Source organism: Somniosus microcephalus, chromosome 6, assembly GCF_052327205.1.
Source record: "Somniosus microcephalus isolate GS21.2 chromosome 6, FLI_Smic_1.0, whole genome shotgun sequence".
Classification (NCBI taxonomy): domain Eukaryota; kingdom Metazoa; phylum Chordata; class Chondrichthyes; order Squaliformes; family Somniosidae; genus Somniosus; species Somniosus microcephalus.
Genome location: NC_140992.1, coordinates 131,594,913 through 131,616,653, shown reverse-complemented (window position 1 = coordinate 131,616,653; position 21,741 = coordinate 131,594,913). Strand labels below are relative to the sequence as shown.

The 21,741-nt window shown below is 41.8% G+C and overlaps 1 protein-coding gene across 4 annotated transcripts in view; it reads right to left on the bottom strand.

The window, feature by feature from the left end:
* Positions 1 to 21,741, bottom strand: part of wdr33 (WD repeat domain 33) — a 191,985-nt gene that overhangs the window by 35,845 nt on the left and 134,399 nt on the right. For all 4 annotated transcript variants that reach the window (XM_085990786.1, XM_085990788.1, XM_085990785.1 and 1 more), the window contains exons 10-14: positions 8,275 to 8,353; positions 7,815 to 7,925; positions 7,119 to 7,216; positions 6,604 to 6,690; positions 408 to 547 (exon numbers count right to left, since the gene is read on the bottom strand). In XM_085990786.1, coding sequence (XP_085846912.1) covers positions 408 to 547; positions 6,604 to 6,690; positions 7,119 to 7,216; positions 7,815 to 7,925; positions 8,275 to 8,353 — 515 coding nt within the window. The remainder of the gene's footprint in view (positions 1 to 407; positions 548 to 6,603; positions 6,691 to 7,118; positions 7,217 to 7,814; positions 7,926 to 8,274; positions 8,354 to 21,741) is intronic.

The window sequence follows — 21,741 nt, the reverse complement described above, 5'->3', positions numbered from 1 at the left end:
ACTCCACACAGACAGTCACCCGAGGCCGGATTCGAACCCGGGTCCCTGGCGCTGTGAGGCAACAGTGCTAACCACTATGCCACCGTGCTGCACATTCCGTGATAGTCCTTATCCTCACCCAAAATACATATCCACTGTCGGCAGAAATTGCCGAGCAACATCAGAGGCAGGAACCTTGGTCAATTTGCTTCTTCCTTCCTGCGAACACTGGGGCTAATTATTGTGCCCTCATTGCCCTGCAGCTGAGCTTGGCTAAGTCATCACTCACCAAAGATTAAACCTAGGATATTCCCCATCGGTCTGGTTCAGTGCCACAGCATACAAAGCGTCAGGGATTTCCTGCATTCAAAGCAGGTCATTCTTACAGTGGTGTCAGACAGGAGTGAATCATACTGGTTCTGACTAACCTGTTGAAACTGTACAGGAATTGGCTTTGCATACGGGACTTTCTTCTGTATCACTTTCTTCTGATCCTTCAACATCATCTCATCCATGCCCCAGTCCAATCCTGGGATCGCCATCTCCACCTCATTCACCTCTTCTTTGTCTGTAAAAATTCATGCTTTATAAGGCTATGAAACTAGGCAGCAAATGTTTGAAATATTTTTGGAGTGACTCATTTTAACAGATCTACAGACCATAAGTGCAGCCAAAAGCCTTTTTAAATGAAGGAATTGCTGGAATGCTGACCCATAGCAATACCCAGTAAAGGATTGTTTTTTTATTTAGCAAACAATATAATTATTCATCTTTGCTGTGGTGCTGTGCTGGATAAATGATGGGACTTCTTTGCTGTGTTTTATTAGGTTGTACCAGTGCAATAAATATTTATTTTATTTTGTTTCCCCCCTCTTGCCAATTTTCTCCCCCGCTCTCCTTAAGGGACTGACTTCCTGCTGAGCTACTGTTCCATCGGAACTGGCTTCTGAATGCCTGACACAAGAGACAATTCTTTGTGTGTGAGCCGAGGCACTCGGTGCTGGCAACTATTCAACTATGTACGGCACTACAGCTAATCCCAATCCTGTCCTTACCTGGCATCCGCACACATGCACATCAGGGGTCCCTGGATATTGATCATACACTCTCTCCCTTCCTGCTGCGCCTGAAAATCTGGCCTCAGTGTTGAGAGACCCCTGAACAAGTGCTATTTTTAGACTTGCGATGCTCATTTAATTTCTATCACCTTTCGCACTGGAAGTTAGAGATCCAAACGGTGCGGCTCCCTCTACAGGGCATCTGGTACCCGTGTGGACACTGTTTATCTCCTTAACCAATCAGCTTGAAGTACTGTTAATGAACAGCACAGATTCTAAACCAGGAAGTGCAAGTTAGAATAGTGAAATCAATGTCAAATCAGGTACAGAAAGTGAAATAAAGAGGGAAAGAAAGATTGGATAAAAAGAGGGAAAAAAAAGAAAAACCGAAAAAAATTAATTAAAATTTTTTCTAAATCTCCAACAATTAAATTCTGAAGGAATGAGATTCCACATTCAGTTAATTTTCAGTTCCAGAGAGGTTGGTTGGCAGACTTATCACGCTGTTAAGAGTACATGGACTGAAATGGGCAAGCTCTAACTTTGTGGAGAGTTGAGTCTGTATCTACAGTGCAAGTACAGGAACTTCATGCCGCTCAATGCATTTTAATGGGGAGCAAACAGTGAGGTGCTGTTTACAGAGGAGTGGCCCATCTTGGACAGAGACTTCTGGATTTTCGCATTTAACTGCATCTGCGCTCGCCTGAAGTTGCTGTCCAATTTGCGTATAAATAACAGTGAGTGCCGTTTGCCTCACTGTTAATTTTATAGTAAATTTTAGCCCAATGTAATTTTTCTGGTCTTTTAATTGCAATGTTTTGAAAGTTTAAAAAAAAATTCTCACTGACACCTGCTCTGTAGTTTCTGGTTTCTTTGAATGCATTTTTATGGCATAAGTATAAGTCACATTAAAAAGTAAAAAGCTTCCCCAATTGTAGGTTCTTAAACATGCTGTGCCTGATGTGCATGAATGATGATTAAATGAATTGAAACTTACATTTTAAGATTCAAAGAAGACATACTGTATATTGGTGTGGGTACACAGCTTTCCTTGGGCCCTGATTGTTTATGCTAATTTATGCCCATTTACACCCAGTTTATGTCTGTGCATATTCTAATGAGGTTGGGAGGAGACTTGGGCGTTTTTTGACACCGGCAAAATGGGCACGGCATTGGGAGCATTTTTTTTGGTTTAACTTGGGATTGTGCCAAGGAGGAAACACCAGGCCCCTATAATCAGTGGAGCATAACCATTATGGATATTATTTCAATAATAATGTTCCTTGCATGCTATAAATGTATTTTAAACCATTTTCAAAAAAACAAAACTTGAACTGCATTTTAAGCTTGTAAAATTACTTCAGCTTGGCTTTTGTACGTGACAAATATGGATATTTCTATAACTGACCCTAGAGGGTTCAAAATGGACATGATAAGCTTAATCTAATATGCATACTGTCATTAATCTTAAATTCATAACTTTGATTTTTGGAATCTTATCCTACCCACCACCCCTACCCCTCAAGCTCTTTTGTATCCAATTGGTCAAACATTGCCCTCAGTCATCACTGACTTTCACTCATGAGCAATGATTGACAGCAATGGCTGGCTAGTCAGAAGTGAAACAGCTTTATGGGTGGGTCTACGTTTAATAACTGACATAGAATTACATAGAATTGACAGCACAGAAACAGGCCATTAGGAACAACTGGTCTATGCTGGTGTTTATGTTCTACACGAGCCTCCTTCCACCCTACTTTATCTAACTCTATCAGCATATTCTTCTATCCCTGATGTGTCCTGGCTAATATTTATTTTCAACCAACACCACCAGAGCAGATTATTCGGTATTTTTTTCTCATTGCTGCTTGTGGGACCTTCCTTACTACATGCAAACTGGTTGTCACCTTTGCCTACATTACAACATTGACTACACTTCAGAAGTACTTCATTGGCTATGAAGTGTTTTGGGATGTCTGTGCTTGTGTCACCTCTGCAAAATTCTGTATGCCCCTGATTCAAAAGGTCCCAAGAGTCTGCAATGGACCACAGTCCGCCATTTGGGGACTCCTGATGTGATGTATTATCAGTGGAGCAGGAAGATATTGGCTCAGATTTTGCTGGAGTGGGTATCTCGCAGCGTGCCTCATTAGTTTGACTCGTTTTTGCACGTTTAGGTTTTAAATATTTTTGCCCGCAAGTTGCAGGAGGTGCGAGCTGATAATGGCGCAGCGAGGGCAACAGGGCATCTGGGACCTTTCTGTGGAAACTTTAATGTACAATTGACGTGCAAATGCATCGACCTCATGGGGAGGTTAAGGGCAAGATGCCGTTCGGGGGTAGGTGGGAATGTGGAGTAATCAGATCAGCCATGATCTTATTGAATGGCGGAGCAGGCTCGAGGGGCCGAGTGGCCTACTCCTGCTCCTAATTCGTATGTTTTCGCGAATCTGGCAGTAGAGCAGTGCAAATTGTCCAGCAACTTGTGGTGATTTGCACTTTATGGGGTATTTCTTCCTCGCCACAAGCTTTTCATGAAGTTGTTGCATTCAAGAATTCTTAAAATGCATTCAGGAGAACTTTTTTAGCCAGTACGTAACAAGCCCAACAAGAGAGGGGGCAGTTCTGGACTTAGTTTTAGGGAATGAAGTTGGGTAGGTGGAAGGGGAATCAGTGGGAGAGCATTTTGGTGCTAATGATCATAATTCAGTTAGATTTAGCACAGTTATGGAAAAGGATAAAGATAGACCAGGTGTAAAAAGTTCTTGACTGGGGAAAGGTCAATTTTACTAAGTTGAGATGTGATTTAGCAAAAGTGGACCGGAAACAGCTCCTTGAAGGTAAATCAGTGTCAGAGCAGTGGGAGGCATTCAAAGAGGAGATAGTGAGGGTCCAGAGCAAATATGTTCCCGCAAAGAAAAAGGATGGGATTCCCAAATCTAGAGCCCCCTGGATGTCAAGGAGCATACAGGGTAGGATAAGGGAAAAAAAAAGGATTCTTTTGTCAGATACCGAGAGTTCAATACTACAGAAAGCCGATGAGTATAGAAAGTGCAAAGGTGAAATTGAAAAGGAAATTAAAGAGAGGGCATGAAAAAATATTGGAAAGTAAAATCAAGGAAAACCCAAAGATGTTTTATAAATACGTAAAGAGCAAGAGAATAACTAAAGAGTAGGGCCTATTAGAGACCAAAAAGGTAACCTGTGTGTGTGGAGGCAGAAGACGTGGGTATGGTTCTTAATGAATACTTTGCGTCTGTCTTCACAGAAGAAAGGGATGATAGATATTGTAGTTAAGGAGGAGGAGCGTGAAATATTAGATGGGATAAACAGAGAGAGGAAGTATTAAGAGGTTTAGCATCTTTGAAAGTAGATAAATCGCCAGGCCCAGATGAAATGTATCCCAGGCTGTTGAGAGAGGCAAGGAAGGAAATAGCGGAGGCTCTTACCATCATTTTCCAATCCTCTCCGGCTACAGGAGTGGTGCCAGAGGACTGCAGGGCGGCTAACGTTGTGCCATTGTTTAAAAAGGGATAGACCGAGTAATTACAGGCTAGTCAGCCTAACCTCGGTGATGGGAAAATTATTGGAAAAAATTCTGAGGGATAGTACAAATCATTTAGAAAGTCACGGATTAATCAAGGACAGTCAGCATGGATTTGTTGTGGGAAGGTCGTGTCTGACTAACTTGATTGAATTTTTTGAGCAGGTAACAAGGAGAGTCGATGAGGGTAGCGCATTTGATATAGTCTATACGGATTTTAGCAAGGCCTTTGACAAGGTCCCACATGGTTGGTCAAAAAAGTAAAAGCCCATGGGATCCAAGGGAAAGTGGCAAGTTGGATCCAAAACTGGCTCAGTGGCAGGAAGCAAAGGGTAATAACTGGGTGTTTTTGTGACTGGAAGACTGTTTCCAGTGGGGTTCCACAGGGCTCAGTACTAGGTCCCCTGCTTTTTGTGGTATATATCAATGATTTAGACTTCAATGTACGGGGCATGATTAAGAAGTTTTCAGATGATACAAAAATTGGCCGTGTGGTTGATAGTGAGGGAGAAAGCTGTAGACTGCAGGAAGATATCAATGGGCTGGTCAGGTGGGCAGAAAAGTAGCAAATGGAATTCAATCCAGAGAAGTGTGAGGTAATGCATTTGGGGAGGGTTAATAAGGCAAGCGAATACACAGTAAATGGTAGGATACTGAGAAATGTAGAGGAACAGAGGGACCTTGGAGTGCATGTCCACAGATCCCTGAAGGTAACAGGACAGGTAGATAAGGTGGTTAAGAACGCATACGGGATTCTTTCCTTTATTAGCCGAGGCATAGAATATAAGAGCAGAGAGGTTATGCTAGAACTGTATAAAACACTAGTTAGACCACAGCTAGAGTACTGCGTACAGTTCTAGTCACCACATTACAGAAAAGATGTAATTGCATGAGAGAGGGTATAGAGGAGATTTATGAGGATGTTGCCAGGACTGGAGAATTTTAGCTATGAGGAAAGGTTGGATAGGCTGGGGTTGTTTTCTTTGGAACAGAGGTGGCTGAGGGGAGACTTAATTGAGGTGTATAAAATTGTGAGGAGCCTAGATAGCGTGGCTAGGAAGCACCTATTTCCCTTAGCAGAGAGGTCAATAACCAGGGGACATAGATTTAAAGTAATTGGTAGAATGATTAGAGGGGAGTTGAGGAGAAATGTTTTCACCCAGAACTTGGTGGGGGTCTGGAACTTACTGCCTGAAAGGGTAGTAGAGGCAGAAACCCTCATCACATTTAAGAAGTGCTTGGATATACACGGTGGCATGCACGGATATGCACAGTGGCATAGTGGTTAGCACTGTTGCCTCACAGCGCCAGAGACCCGGGTTCGAATCCGGCCTCGGGCGACTGTCTGTGTGGAGTTTGCACATTCTCCCCGTGTTTGCGTGGGTTTCCTCCGGGTGCTCCGGTTTCCTCCCACAGTCCAAAGATGTGCGGGTTAGGTTGATTGGCTATGATAAATTGACCCTTAGTGTTAGGGGGATTAAATACGTGGGGTTACAGGGATAGGGTGGGATGTGTGTTGGTGTGGGGGTTACGGGGGTCGGGTGGGATGTGTGTCGGTGCAGGCTCGATGGGCCGAAATGGCCTCTATCTGCACTGTGGGGTTTCTGTGATTCTGTGAAGTGCCGTAATCTGCAAGGCTTTGGACCAAGAGCTGGAAAGTGGGATTTGGCTGGATAGCTCTTTCAGCTGGAACAGGCACGATGGGCTGAATGGCCTCCTTCTGAGCCGTAAATTTCTATGAGTCATTCACACCATTATTTTTTTCAGCATTGTTTGGGCCAGTAAATCAATCTCCTTGAAACATGCAGAGTCCTGAACTTAAATCAATCAGTCACTGCCTGACTGCTTGGTCCAACTCAAGGAAATGGTCTTGCACCAAAACAGCTGTCAGTTCCAACTTTAACGACAAACTCATTAGAATGACTCTGTGCATGGCTGTCCATATGGTTCAGTTTGTCAAAACGCTCAAACCCATATTCAATCTCCTTGCTGACGATATTAAATGTTTTGTGATCGACTTACTGGCCTGTTCCAGCTCCAAGGCTTGTTTCAGTTGCTCTGGAATGCCCATCCCAGGAATACTTGATAGACTGTTTGGCTCAATGTCATCTGTGAAATTCCAAATATAAATAAAAGTTCAGGATTTGTACAGGGAGTTTCATCTTTGAAATATTGTGCTTAAATGTTTACTTCCCTTTACAGGAAGTGTGTGAGGCAGTAAACAGCTCCTGTGCTGATCGAATGCCAGGTCAGTGGCTGAGTGACTCACATTCCCATCACACATGGAACTATTTATTGTGAAAGACACTTCTGATATATTATTGTAGATTATACTGTACATTAAGAATATTAAGATTTGTAATCTCATTATAACCTGTGATCATATTGTATTATATTTCATACACTGTATAATGCATTCTGCTTGTGCGCACACCTTAGCAGAAATGTATTGAATTTATTACAATGTACAGCATAGTCTGGTCTCTTCCACTATTTATTACACTAACATATTCTGATACTGCATATTCTATTCTTACCATACTCTCCCACTGCTTCATCCGACATCCCTGGAAGCAGGTTGAGATTGTAGCGATCTCTCATTTTATCTCCAGGTCTGTTTCTTGTCCAGAATTTGCTGCCAATGACAGGTTGCATATAATTTAACATACTGCTAGACTTTACAGTATTAAGACCACTTACTGAGATCATGGCCATTCTCATTCTTCGAACATAGGTTGACCTTCACATTTAACAGTTGGCCAAACTGGGACAGAACATTAGACACAGCTCCTTTAACAGTAGGCACTGCACAGTGCTTTGTCTTATTCTATACCAGCTTCTATGCTGCGCAAAACCTTTAAAGGGTAAGCACTCTAATGGTTCCTGGGATTGCAATCTGTTCACTTGTGTGAGATATTTTAACAAATGAGTGAGAATTGCAAAAATTGAATTAAACAGCTGGTCGACATATGTTGGCTGTACAGAATCATAGCAACAGCTATAATAAAAAGATTGTTCGATAATAACTTAAGGGAAAGGAATTAAATCCATCCTTTTTTATTTGTGATTGGTAATTACAGGAAACACCTGTGGGTTTCAATGGTGTGGGAAGTTGTTGAACAGAAGCAGAGCTCCGTATCTGAAGGCATGACACATTACTGCTCTGCAAATTTCATTTGGTTCCCCGAATATTTTTTTAAAATTATCTTTTACTTTGTCAGTTAAAGTCATACCTGGTATGGTCGTTGGATCCTGAACAAAGTATGTGCCCAAGTGGGTGCCAGGCCAGGCTCCAGATCATTCCTTCATGAGCCATTTCCATTCCTCCAACCTCCTTCTCCACACTGCAATCAGATACATCCATAAACACAGTCAGACCAAACTTGTTTAAGACACAACAGCAGAGCATGGACCAGATCAGCATGATCTTACAAAAGAAAATATTGGTCTTAGCAAGGTTTGCATCATGTCTAGCACACAACATGGACTGAAGACATTTTGGCTGTGGCAGCGGTAAATGCCTTATCCTAGTTGACATGAAACTGGTTACAGTGTATTCAGATCCAGCCTAGGAAAACTACACATGGGCCCCATCTTTTACTGAAAAAAGTCAAAAAAGACCAGAGTGCATTTGTTTTGAATGTTATTTGTTACATGTCCCTTACACACATCACATTTCCAGATTTTACTCACCCCACATGCCAGAACAGCAAAGAGCCATCAGATCCCCCGCTAGCAAACAGCCCTTCATGCACTGGATGCCAAGCCACAGCTGTGAACAGACAGAAGTAGAGAGTTATAGAAAGGGCACGGACTGAAATCACTTTTTATAGTGATGTAGCTGTTCGACTACACAAGCTTAAATTTACTGTAACAATTTGGGGGATTTTTGTTTTGCTTTCCACTTTAAATAGATAAGAGTCAATGCGATTTAGAAACCGACTTCAGATAACTCTACCCGTAAAAGAGTTTCTTTGTCAAGCCAATGTATAAGACTGAGCAGAGCCATCTTCACTTTGGAAAAGAGTCAGCTGGTGCCACAGCCAGTAATCAAGTTAATTAGGTCAAATTTTACTTTCTGATTTGGCAGTTTCTCTTTGAAATGCTAATGTAGCGAGTCTGCAGACTGAGGTGGACAAATTCATTATTCCTAGTGATATGCTTAGGGGATGATAGAGATTATCGCAACATTAATACTTTTGACATGGAAGGCTTATTTTGGCTGCTCTTTAGTTCAGTTTGTTCGTGAAGTCAAACAGTGTGACGTCAATCAAGAGAATCGTGTCTCCCAATATATCATCAGATGAGTCAACCAAGGTAAGGCAACAATTGAAGACACAATGGCTTCAACCAACCAAATTAGACCACAAAAACAAGAAAACGTGCTCCAGAACAGCACATCAATGTCATTGATTCTGTAAAGTTGTAAGAACTCAAGTAAAAATAAAACGCAAACCTAAGTGATCATGAAATCTTTTAAAAGCTATGAAAAAATAAACAAAAGGAACCAATCAACGTGGTTATTATAAACTTATACTGGTTTAAGAGTATGAACCTCTGTAGATGGGGCAAAAGAATCAAAATATGTTTCTGAATACGGTCTATATATAGGAAGTGGGGAATAAGATCTATAAATACCGGGTGGGGAATAAGATTTATATATATGGGGTGGGGAATAAGGTTTATACATAGGGGGTGGGGAATAAGGTTTATATATGGGGGGTGGGGAATAAGGTTTATAAATAGGGGGTGGGGAATAAGGTTTATATATGGGGGTGGGGAATAAGGTTTATATATAGGGGGTGGGGAATAAGGTTTATATATGGGGGGTGGGGAATAAGGTTTATATATAGGGGCGGGGAATAAGGTTTATATATGGGGGGTGGGGAATAAGGTTTATATATGGGGGTGGGGAATAAGGTTTATATATAGGGGGTGGGGAATAAGGTTTATATATGGGGGTGGGGAATAAGGTTTATATATGGGGGGGGAATAAGGTTTATATATGGGGGTGGGGAATAAGGTTTATATATAGGGGGTGGGGAATAAGGTTTATATATGGGGGTGGGGAATAAGGTTTATATATGGGGGGGGAATAAGGTTTATATATGGGGGGTGGGGAATAAGGTTTCTATATGGGGGGTGGGGAATAAGGTTTATATATGGGGCGGGGAATAAGGTTTATATATAGGGGGTGGGGAATAAGGTTTATATATAGGGGGTGGGGAATAAGGTTTATAAATAGGGGGTGGGGAATAAGGTTTATATATGGGGGGTGGGGAATAAGGTTTATATATAGGGGGTGGGGAATAAGGTTTATATATAGGGGGCGGGGAATAAGGTTTATAAATAGGGGCGGGGAATAAGGTTTATATATAGGGGGCGGGGAATAAGGTTTATATATAGGGGGTGGGGAATAAGGTTTATATATGGGGGGTGGGGAATAAGGTTTATATATGGGGGGGGGAATAAGGTTTATATATGGGGGGTGGGGAATAAGGTTTCTATATGGGGGGTGGGGAATAAGGTTTATATATGGGGCGGGGAATAAGGTTTATATATAGGGGTGGGGAATAAGGTTTATATATAGGGGGCGGGGAATAAGGTTTATATATAGGGGGCGGGGAATAAGGTTTATAAATAGGGGCGGGGAATAAGGTTTATATATGGGGGTGGGGAATAAGGTTTATATATGGGGGGTGGGGAATAAGGTTTATATATGGGGGTGGGGAATAAGGTTTATATATGGGGGGTGGGGAATAAGGTTTATATATGGGGGTGGGGAATAAGGTTTATATATGGGGGGGGGAATAAGGTTTATATATGGGGGGTGGGGAATAAGGTTTATATATGGGGGTGGGGAATAAGGTTTATATATGGGGGGGGGAATAAGGTTTATATATGGGGGGTGGGGAATAAGGTTTCTATATGGGGGGTGGGGAATAAGGTTTATATATGGGGCGGGGAATAAGGTTTATATATAGGGGTGGGGAATAAGGTTTATATATAGGGGGTGGGGAATAAGGTTTATATATAGGGGGTGGGGAATAAGGTTTATAAATAGGGGGTGGGGAATAAGGTTTATATATAGGGGCGGGGAATAAGGTTTATATATAGGGGCGGGGAATAAGGTTTATATATAGGGGGTGGGGAATAAGGTTTATAAATAGGGGGTGGGGAATAAGGTTTATATATAGGGGGCGGGGAATAAGGTTTATATATAGGGGCGGGGAATAAGGTTTATAAATAGGGGGTGGGGAATAAGGTTTATATATAGGGGGTGGGGAATAAGGTTTATATATAGGGGGTGGGGAATAAGGTTTATATATAGGGGGTGGGGAATAAGGTTTATATATAGGGGGTGGGGAATAAGGTTTATATATAGGGGGTGGGGAATAAGGTTTATAAATAGGGGGTGGGGAATAAGGTTTATATATAGGGGGCGGGGAATAAGGTTTATATATAGGGGCGGGGAATAAGGTTTATAAATAGGGGGTGGGGAATAAGGTTTATATATAGGGGGTGGGGAATAAGGTTTATATATAGGGGGTGGGGAATAAGGTTTATATATAGGGGGTGGGGAATAAGGTTTATAAATAGGGGGTGGGGAATAAGGTTTATATATAGGGGGTGGGGAATAAGGTTTATATATAGGGGGTGGGGAATAAGGTTTATATATAGGGGGCGGGGAATAAGGTTTATATATAGGGGCGGGGAATAAGGTTTATAAATAGGGGGTGGGGAATAAGGTTTATATATGGGGGGCGGGGAATAAGGTTCATAAATAGGGGGTGGGGAATAAGGTTTATAAATAGGGGGTGGGGAATAAGGTTTATATATAGGGGCGGGGAATAAGGTTTATATATAGGGGGCGGGGAATAAGGTTTATAAATAGGGGGTGGGGAATAAGGTTTATATATAGGGGGTGGGGAATAAGGTTTATATATAGGGGGTGGGGAATAAGGTTTATATATGGGGGGTGGGGAATAAGGTTTATATATAGGGGGTGGGGAATAAGGTTTATATATGGGGGGTGGGGAATAAGGTTTATATATAGGGGGTGGGGAATAAGGTTTATATATGGGGGTGGGGAATAAGGTTTATATATGGGGGTGGGGAATAAGGTTTATATATGGGGGTGGGGAATAAGGTTTATATATGGGGGGTGGGGAATAAGGTTTATATATGGGGGTGGGGAATAAGGTTTATATATGGGGGGTGGGGAATAAGGTTTATATATGGGGGTGGGGAATAAGGTTTATATATGGGGGGGGGAATAAGGTTTATATATGGGGGGTGGGGAATAAGGTTTATATATAGGGGGCGGGGAATAAGGTTTATATATAGGGGGCGGGGAATAAGGTTTATAAATAGGGGGTGGGGAATAAGGTTTATATATAGGGGCGGGGAATAAGGTTTATATATAGGGGGCGGGGAATAAGGTTTATATATAGGGGCGGGGAATAAGGTTTATAAATAGGGGGTGGGGAATAAGGTTTATATATGGGGGGCGGGGAATAAGGTTCATAAATAGGGGGTGGGGAATAAGGTTTATAAATAGGGGGTGGGGAATAAGGTTTATATATAGGGGCGGGGAATAAGGTTTATATATAGGGGGCGGGGAATAAGGTTTATAAATAGGGGGTGGGGAATAAGGTTTATATATAGGGGGTGGGGAATAAGGTTTATATATAGGGGGTGGGGAATAAGGTTTCTATATGGGGGGTGGGGAATAAGGTTTATATATGGGGGGTGGGGAATAAGGTTTATATATAGGGGGTGGGGAATAAGGTTTATATATAGGGGGCGGGGAATAAGGTTTATAAATAGGGGCGGGGAATAAGGTTTATATATAGGGGGCGGGGAATAAGGTTTATATATAGGGGGCGGGGAATAAGGTTTATATATGGGGGTGGGGAATAAGGTTTATATATGGGGGGTGGGGAATAAGGTTTATATATGGGGGTGGGGAATAAGGTTTATATATGGGGGGGGGAATAAGGTTTATATATGGGGGGTGGGGAATAAGGTTTCTATATGGGGGGTGGGGAATAAGGTTTATATATGGGGCGGGGAATAAGGTTTATATATAGGGGTGGGGAATAAGGTTTATATATAGGGGGCGGGGAATAAGGTTTATATATAGGGGGCGGGGAATAAGGTTTATAAATAGGGGCGGGGAATAAGGTTTATATATAGGGGGTGGGGAATAAGGTTTATATATGGGGGTGGGGAATAAGGTTTATATATGGGGGGTGGGGAATAAGGTTTATATATGGGGGTGGGGAATAAGGTTTATATATGGGGGGGGGAATAAGGTTTATATATGGGGGGTGGGGAATAAGGTTTCTATATGGGGGGTGGGGAATAAGGTTTATATATGGGGCGGGGAATAAGGTTTATATATAGGGGTGGGGAATAAGGTTTATATATAGGGGGTGGGGAATAAGGTTTATATATAGGGGGCGGGGAATAAGGTTTATATATAGGGGGTGGGGAATAAGGTTTATATATAGGGGGTGGGGAATAAGGTTTATAAATAGGGGGTGGGGAATAAGGTTTATATATAGGGGCGGGGAATAAGGTTTATATATAGGGGGCGGGGAATAAGGTTTATATATAGGGGCGGGGAATAAGGTTTATAAATAGGGGGTGGGGAATAAGGTTTATAAATAGGGGGTGGGGAATAAGGTTTATAAATAGGGGGTGGGGAATAAGGTTCATAAATAGGGGGTGGGGAATAAGGTTTATAAATAGGGGGTGGGGAATAAGGTTTATATATAGGGGCGGGGAATAAGGTTTATAAATAGGGGGTGGGGAATAAGGTTTATATATAGGGGGTGGGGAATAAGGTTTATATATAGGGGGTGGGGAATAAGGTTTATATATGGGGGGTGGGGAATAAGGTTTATATATAGGGGGTGGGGAATAAGGTTTATAAATAGGGGGTGGGGAATAAGGTTTATATATAGGGGGTGGGGAATAAGGTTTATAAATAGGGGGTGGGGAATAAGGTTTATATATAGGGGGTGGGGAATAAGGTTTATATATAGGGGGTGGGGAATAAGGTTTATATATGGGGGGTGGGGAATAAGGTTTATATATAGGGGGTGGGGAATAAGGTTTATAAATAGGGGGTGGGGAATAAGGTTTATATATAGGGGGTGGGGAATAAGGTTTATAAATAGGGGGTGGGGAATAAGGTTTATATATAGGGGGTGGGGAATAAGGTTTATATATAGGGGGTGGGGAATAAGGTTTATATATAGGGGGTGGGGAATAAGGTTTATATATAGGGGGTGGGGAATAAGGTTTATAAATAGGGGGTGGGGAATAAGGTTTATATATAGGGGGTGGGGAATAAGGTTTATAAATAGGGGGTGGGGAATAAGGTTTATATATAGGGGGTGGGGAATAAGGTTTATATATAGGGGGTGGGGAATAAGGTTTATAAATAGGGGGTGGGGAATAAGGTTTATATATAGGGGGTGGGGAATAAGGTTTATAAATAGGGGGTGGGGAATAAGGTTTATATATAGGGGGTGGGGAATAAGGTTTATAAATAGGGGGTGGGGAATAAGGTTTATATATAGGGGGTGGGGAATAAGGTTTATAAATAGGGGGTGGGGAATAAGGTTTATATATAGGGGGTGGGGAATAAGGTTTATAAATAGGGGGTGGGGAATAAGGTTTATATATAGGGGGTGGGGAATAAGGTTTATATATAGGGGGTGGGGAATAAGGTTTATAAATAGGGGGGCAGGGAATAAGGTTTATAAATAGGGGGTGGGGAATAAGGTTTATAAATAGGGGGTGGGGAATAAGGTTTATATATAGGAGTGGGGAATAAGGTTTATAAATAGGGGGTGGGGAATAAGGTTTATATATAGGGGGTGGGGAATAAGGTTCATAAATAGGGGGTGGGGAATAAGGTTTATAAATAGGGGGTGGGGAATAAGGTTTATAAATAGGGGGTGGGGAATAAGGTTTATATATAGGGGGTGGGGAATAAGGTTTATAAATAGGGGCGGGGAATAAGGTTTATAAATAGGGGGTGGGGAATAAGGTTTATAAATAGGGGGTGGGGAATAAGGTTTATAAATAGGGGCGGGGAATAAGGTTTATAAATAGGGGCGGGGAATAAGGTTTATAAATAGGGGGTGGGGAATAAGGTTTATATATAGGGGGCAGGGAATAAGGTTTATATATAGGGGCGGGGAATAAGGTTTATAAATAGGGGGGTGGGGAATAAGGTTTATATATAGGGGGCAGGGAATAAGGTTTATATATAGGGGGCGGGGAATAAGGTTTATAAATAGGGGCGGGGAATAAGGTTATATATAGGGGCGGGGAATAAGGTTTATATATAGGGGGTGGGGAATAAGGTTTATAAATAGGGGCGGGGAATAAGGTTTATAAATAGGGGCGGGGAATAAGGTTTATAAATAGGGGGTGGGAATAAGGTTTATATATAGGGGGCAGGGAATAAGGTTTATATATAGGGGCGGGGAATAAGGTTTATAAATAGGGGGTGGGGAATAAGGTTTATATATAGGGGGCAGGGAATAAGGTTTATATATAGGGGGCGGGGAATAAGGTTTATAAATAGGGGCGGGGAATAAGGTTTATATATAGGGGCGGGGAATAAGGTTTATATATAGGGGGTGGGGAATAAGGTTTATAAATAGGGGCGGGGAATAAGGTTTATAAATAGGGGCGGGGAATAAGGTTTATAAATAGGGGGTGGGAATAAGGTTTATATATAGGGGGCGGGGAATAAGGTTTATAAATAGGGGGCGGGGAATAAGGTTTATAAATAGGGGCGGGGAATAAGGTTTATAAATAGGGGCGGGGAATAAGGTTTATATATAGGGGGCGGGGAATAAGGTTTATAAATAGGGGCGGGGAATAAGGTTTATAAATAGGGGCGGGGAATAAGGTTTATAAATAGGGGGTGGGGAATAAGGTTTATATATAGGGGGCGGGGAATAAGGTTTATATATAGGGGGCGGGGAATAAGGTTTATAAATAGGGGGTGGGGAATAAGGTTTATATATAGGGGGTGGGGAATAAGGTTTATAAATAGGGGGTGGGGGAATAAGGTTTATATATAGGGGGCGGGGAATAAGGTTTATATATAGGGGGCGGGGAATAAGGTTTATAAATAGGGAGTGGGGAATAAGGTTTATATATAGGGGGTGGGGAATAAGGTTTATATATAGGGGGTGGGGAATAAGGTTTATATATAGGGGGCGGGGAATAAGGTTTATAAATAGGGGGTGGGGAATAAGGTTTATAAATAGGGGGTGGGGAATAAGGTTTATAAATAGGGGGTGGGGAATAAGGTTTATATATAGGGGGTGGGGAATAAGGTTTATAAATAGGGGGTGGGGAATAAGGTTTATAAATAGGGGGTGGGGAATAAGGTTTATAAATAGGGGCGGGGAATAAGGTTTATATATAGGGGGTGGGGAATAAGGTTTATATATAGGGGGTGGGGAATAAGGTTTATAAATAGGGGTGGGGAATAAGGTTTATATATAGGGGGTGGGGAATAAGGTTTATAAATAGGGGGTGGGGAATAAGGTTTATATATAGGGGGGTGGGGAATAAGGTTTATATATAGGGGGTGGGGAATAAGGTTTATATATAGGGGGTGGGGAATAAGGTTTATAAATAGGGGGTGGGGAATAAGGTTTATATATAGGGGGTGGGGAATAAGGTTTATAAATAGGGGGTGGGGAATAAGGTTTATATATAGGGGTGGGGAATAAGGTTTATATATAGGGGGCGGGGAATAAGGTTTATAAATAGGGGGTGGGGAATAAGGTTTATATATAGGGGGTGGGGAATAAGGTTTATATATGGGGGGTGGGGAATAAGGTTTATATATAGGAGTGGGGGAATAAGGTTTATAAATAGGGGGTGGGGAATAAGGTTTATAAATAGGGGGTGGGGAATAAGGTTTATAAATAGGGGGTGGGGAATAAGGTTTATATATAGGGGGTGGGGAATAAGGTTTATAAATAGGGGGTGGGGAATAAGGTTTATAAATAGGGGGTGGGGAATAAGGTTTTATATATAGGGGTGGGGAATAAGGTTTATATATAGGGGGCGGGGAATAAGGTTTATAAATAGGGGGGTGGGGAATAAGGTTTATATATAGGGGGTGGGGAATAAGGTTTATATATGGGGGGTGGGGAATAAGGTTTATATATGGGGGGCGGGGAATAAGGTTTATATATAGGGGGTGGGGAATAAGGTTTATAAATAGGGGGCAGGGAATAAGGTTTATATATGGGGGTGGGGAATAAGGTTTATAAATAGGGGGCAGGGAATAAGGTTTATAAATAGGGGGTGGGGAATAAGGTTTATATATGGGGGTGGGAATAAGGTTTATAAATAGGGGGCAGGGAATAAGGTTTATAAATAGGGGGGTTGGGGAATAAGGTTTATAAATAGGGGGCAGGGAATAAGGTTTATAAATAGGGGGTGGGGAATAAGGTTTATAAATAGGGGGTGGGGAATAAGGTTTATATATAGGGGGTGGGGAATAAGGTTTATATATAGGGGGCAGGGAATAAGGTTTATAAATAGGGGGTGGGGAATAAGGTTTATATATAGGGGGCGGGGAATAAGGTTTATATATGGGGGTGGGGAATAAGGTTTATATATAGGGGGCGGGGAATAAGGTTTATATATGGGGGTGGGGAATAAGGTTTATAAATAGGGGGCAGGGAATAAGGTTTATAAATAGGGGGTGGGGAATAAGGTTTATAAATAGGGGGCAGGGAATAAGGTTTATAAATAGGGGGCAGGGAATAAGGTTTATAAATAGGGGGTGGGGAATAAGGTTTATAAATAGGGGGCAGGGAATAAGGTTTATAAATAGGGGGTGGGGAATAAGGTTTATATATAGGGGGCAGGGAATAAGGTTTATAAATAGGGGGTGGGGAATAAGGTTTATATATAGGGGGTGGGGAATAAGGTTTATATATAGGGGGCAGGGAATAAGGTTTATAAATAGGGGGTGGGGAATAAGGTTTATATATAGGGGGTGGGGAATAAGGTTTATATATAGGGGGCAGGGAATAAGGTTTATAAATAGGGGGTGGGGAATAAGGTTTATATATAGGGGGCGGGGAATAAGGTTTATATATGGGGGTGGGGAATAAGGTTTATAAATAGGGGGCAGGGAATAAGGTTTATAAATAGGGGGCAGGGAATAAGGTTTATAAATAGGGGGTGGGGAATAAGGTTTATATATAGGGGCGGGGAATAAGGTTTATAAATAGGGGGCAGGGAATAAGGTTTATAAATAGGGGGTGGGGAATAAGGTTTATATATAGGGGGCGGGGAATAAGGTTTATATATAGGGGGCAGGGAATAAGGTTTATAAATAGGGGGTGGGGAATAAGGTTTATATATAGGGGGCGGGGAATAAGGTTTATATATGGGGGTGGGGAATAAGGTTTATAAATAGGGGGCAGGGAATAAGGTTTATAAATAGGGGGCAGGGAATAAGGTTTATAAATAGGGGGTGGGGAATAAGGTTTATATATAGGGGCGGGGAATAAGGTTTATAAATAGGGGGCAGGGAATAAGGTTTATAAATAGGGGGTGGGGAATAAGGTTTATATATAGGGGGTGGGGAATAAGGTTTATATATAGGGGGCGGGGAATAAGGTTTATATATGGGGGTGGGGAATAAGGTTTATAAATAGGGGGCAGGGAATAAGGTTTATAAATAGGGGGTGGGGAATAAGGTTTATAAATAGGGGGCAGGGAATAAGGTTTATAAATAGGGGGTGGGGAATAAGGTTTATATATAGGGGGTGGGGAATAAGGTTTATAAATAGGGGGCGGGGAATAAGGTTTATAAATAGGGGGCAGGGAATAAGGTTTATATATAGGGGTGGGGAATAAGGTTTATAAATAGGGGTGGGGAATAAGGTTTATAAATAGGGGGCAGGGAATAAGGTTTATAAATAGGGGGTGGGGAATAAGGTTTATATATAGGGGGCAGGGAATAAGGTTTATAAATAGGGGGTGGGGAATAAGGTTTATATATAGGGGGCAGGGAATAAGGTTTATATATAGGGGGCGGGGAATAAGGTTTATATATAGGGGGCAGGGAATAAGGTTTATAAATAGGGGGTGGGGAATAAGGTTTATATATAGGGGGCGGGGAATAAGGTTTATATATGGGGGTGGGGAATAAGGTTTATAAATAGGGGGCAGGGAATAAGGTTTATAAATAGGGGGTGGGGAATAAGGTTTATAAATAGGGGGCAGGGAATAAGGTTTATAAATAGGGGGTGGGGAATAAGGTTTATATATAGGGGGTGGGGAATAAGGTTTATAAATAGGGGGCGGGGAATAAGGTTTATAAATAGGGGGCAGGGAATAAGGTTTATATATAGGGGTGGGGAATAAGGTTTATAAATAGGGGTGGGGAATAAGGTTTATAAATAGGGGGCAGGGAATAAGGTTTATAAATAGGGGGCAGGGAATAAGGTTTATAAATAGGGGGTGGGGAATAAGGTTTATATATGGGGGTGGGGAATAAGGTTTATAAATAGGGGGCAGGGAATAAGGTTTATAAATAGGGGGTGGGGAATAAGGTTTATAAATAGGGGGCAGGGAATAAGGTTTATAAATAGGGGGTGGGGAATAAGGTTTATAAATAGGGGGTGGGGAATAAGGTTTATATATAGGGGGTGGGGAATAAGGTTTATATATAGGGGGCAGGGAATAAGGTTTATAAATAGGGGGTGGGGAATAAGGTTTATATATAGGGGGCGGGGAATAAGGTTTATATATGGGGGTGGGGAATAAGGTTTATAAATAGGGGGCAGGGAATAAGGTTTATAAATAGGGGGCAGGGAATAAGGTTTATAAATAGGGGGTGGGGAATAAGGTTTATATATAGGGGCGGGGAATAAGGTTTATAAATAGGGGGCAGGGAATAAGGTTTATAAATAGGGGGTGGGGAATAAGGTTTATATATAGGGGGCGGGGAATAAGGTTTATATATAGGGGGCAGGGAATAAGGTTTATAAATAGGGGGTGGGGAATAAGGTTTATATATAGGGGGCGGGGAATAAGGTTTATATATGGGGGTGGGGAATAAGGTTTATAAATAGGGGGCAGGGAATAAGGTTTATAAATAGGGGGTGGGGAATAAGGTTTATAAATAGGGGGCAGGGAATAAGGTTTATAAATAGGGGGTGGGGAATAAGGTTTATATATAGGGGGTGGGGAATAAGGTTTATAAATAGGGGGCGGGGAATAAGGTTTATAAATAGGGGGCAGGGAATAAGGTTTATATATAGGGGTGGGGAATAAGGTTTATAAATAGGGGCGGGGAATAAGGTTTATATATAGGGGTGGGGAATAAGGTTTATAAATAGGGGTGGGGAATAAGGTTTATAAATAGGGGTGGGGAATAAGGTTTATAAATAGGGGCGGGGAATAAGGTTTATAAATAGGGGGCAGGGAATAAGGTTTATATATAGGGGTGGGGAATAAGGTTTATAAATAGGGGCGGGGAATAAGGTTTATATATGGGGTGGGGAATAAGGTTTATAAATAGGGGTGGGGAATAAGGTTTATAAATAGGGGGCAGGGAATAAGGTTTATATATAGGGGTGGGGAATAAGGTTTATAAATAGGGGCGGGGAATAAGGTTTATATATAGGGGGCAGGGAATAAGGTTTATATATAGGGGGCAGGGAATAAGGTTTATATATAGGGGTGGGGAATAAGGTTTATAAATAGGGGCGGGGAATAAGGTTTATAAATAGGGGGTGGGGAATAAGGTTTATAAATAGGGGGTGGGGAATAAGGTTTATAAATAGGGGCGGGGAATAAGGTTTATAAATAGGGGCGGGGAATAAGGTTTATATATAGGGGGTGGGGAATAAGGTTTATAAATAGGGGCAGGGAATAAGGTTTATATATGGGGGGCGGGGAATAAGGTTTATATATGGGGGCGGGGAATAAGGTTTATAAATAGGGGGCGGGGAATAAGGTTTATATATGAGGGGCGGGGAATAAGGTTTATATATGGGGGCGGGGAATAAGGTTTATAAATAGGGGGTGGGGAATAAGGTTTATAAATAGGGGCAGGGAATAAGGTTTATATATAGGGGGTGGGGAATAAGGTTTATATATGGGGGCAGGGAATAAGGTTTATATATAGGGGGGCGGGGAATAAGGTTTATATATGGGGGTGGGGAATAAGGTTTATAAATAGGGGGTGGGGAATAAGGTTTATATATAGGGGGCGGGGAATAAGGTTTATATATAGGGGGTGGGGAATAAGGTTTATATATAGGGGGCGGGGAATAAGGTTTATATATGGGGGGCGGGGAATAAGGTTTATATATGGGGGGCGGGGAATAAGGTTTATAAATAGGGGGTGGGGAATAAGGTTTATATATAGGGGTGGGGAATAAGGTTTATATATGGGGGGCGGGGAATAAGGTTTATATATAGGGGGCGGGGAATAAGGTTTATATATAGGGGGTGGGGAATAAGGTTTATATATAGGGGGCGGGGAATAAGGTTTATATATGGGGGCGGGGAATAAGGTTTATATATGGGGGGCGGGGAATAAGGTTTATATATGGGGGGCGGGGAATAAGGTTTATAAATAGGGGGTGGGGAATAAGGTTTATATATAGGGGTGGGGAATAAGGTTTATAAATAGGGGGCAGGGAATAAGGTTTATAAATAGGGGGCAGGGAATAAGGTTTATAAATAGGGGGTGGGGAATAAGGTTTATATATAGGGGTGGGGAATAAGGTTTATAAATAGGGGCGGGGAATAAGGTTTATAAATAGGGGGTGGGGAATAAGGTTTATAAATAGGGGCAGGGAATAAGGTTTATAAATAGGGGCAGGGAATAAGGTTTATAAATAGGGGGTGGGGAATAAGGTTTATAAATAGGGGCGGGGAATAAGGTTTATAAATAGGGGGTGGGGAATAAGGTTTATATATAGGGGGCAGGGAATAAGGTTTATAAATAGGGGGTGGGGAATAAGGTTTATATATAGGGGCGGGGAATAAGGTTTATAAATAGTGGGCGGGGAATAAGGTTTATAAATAGTGGGTGGGGAATAAGGTTTATATATAGGGGTGGGGAATAAGGTTTAT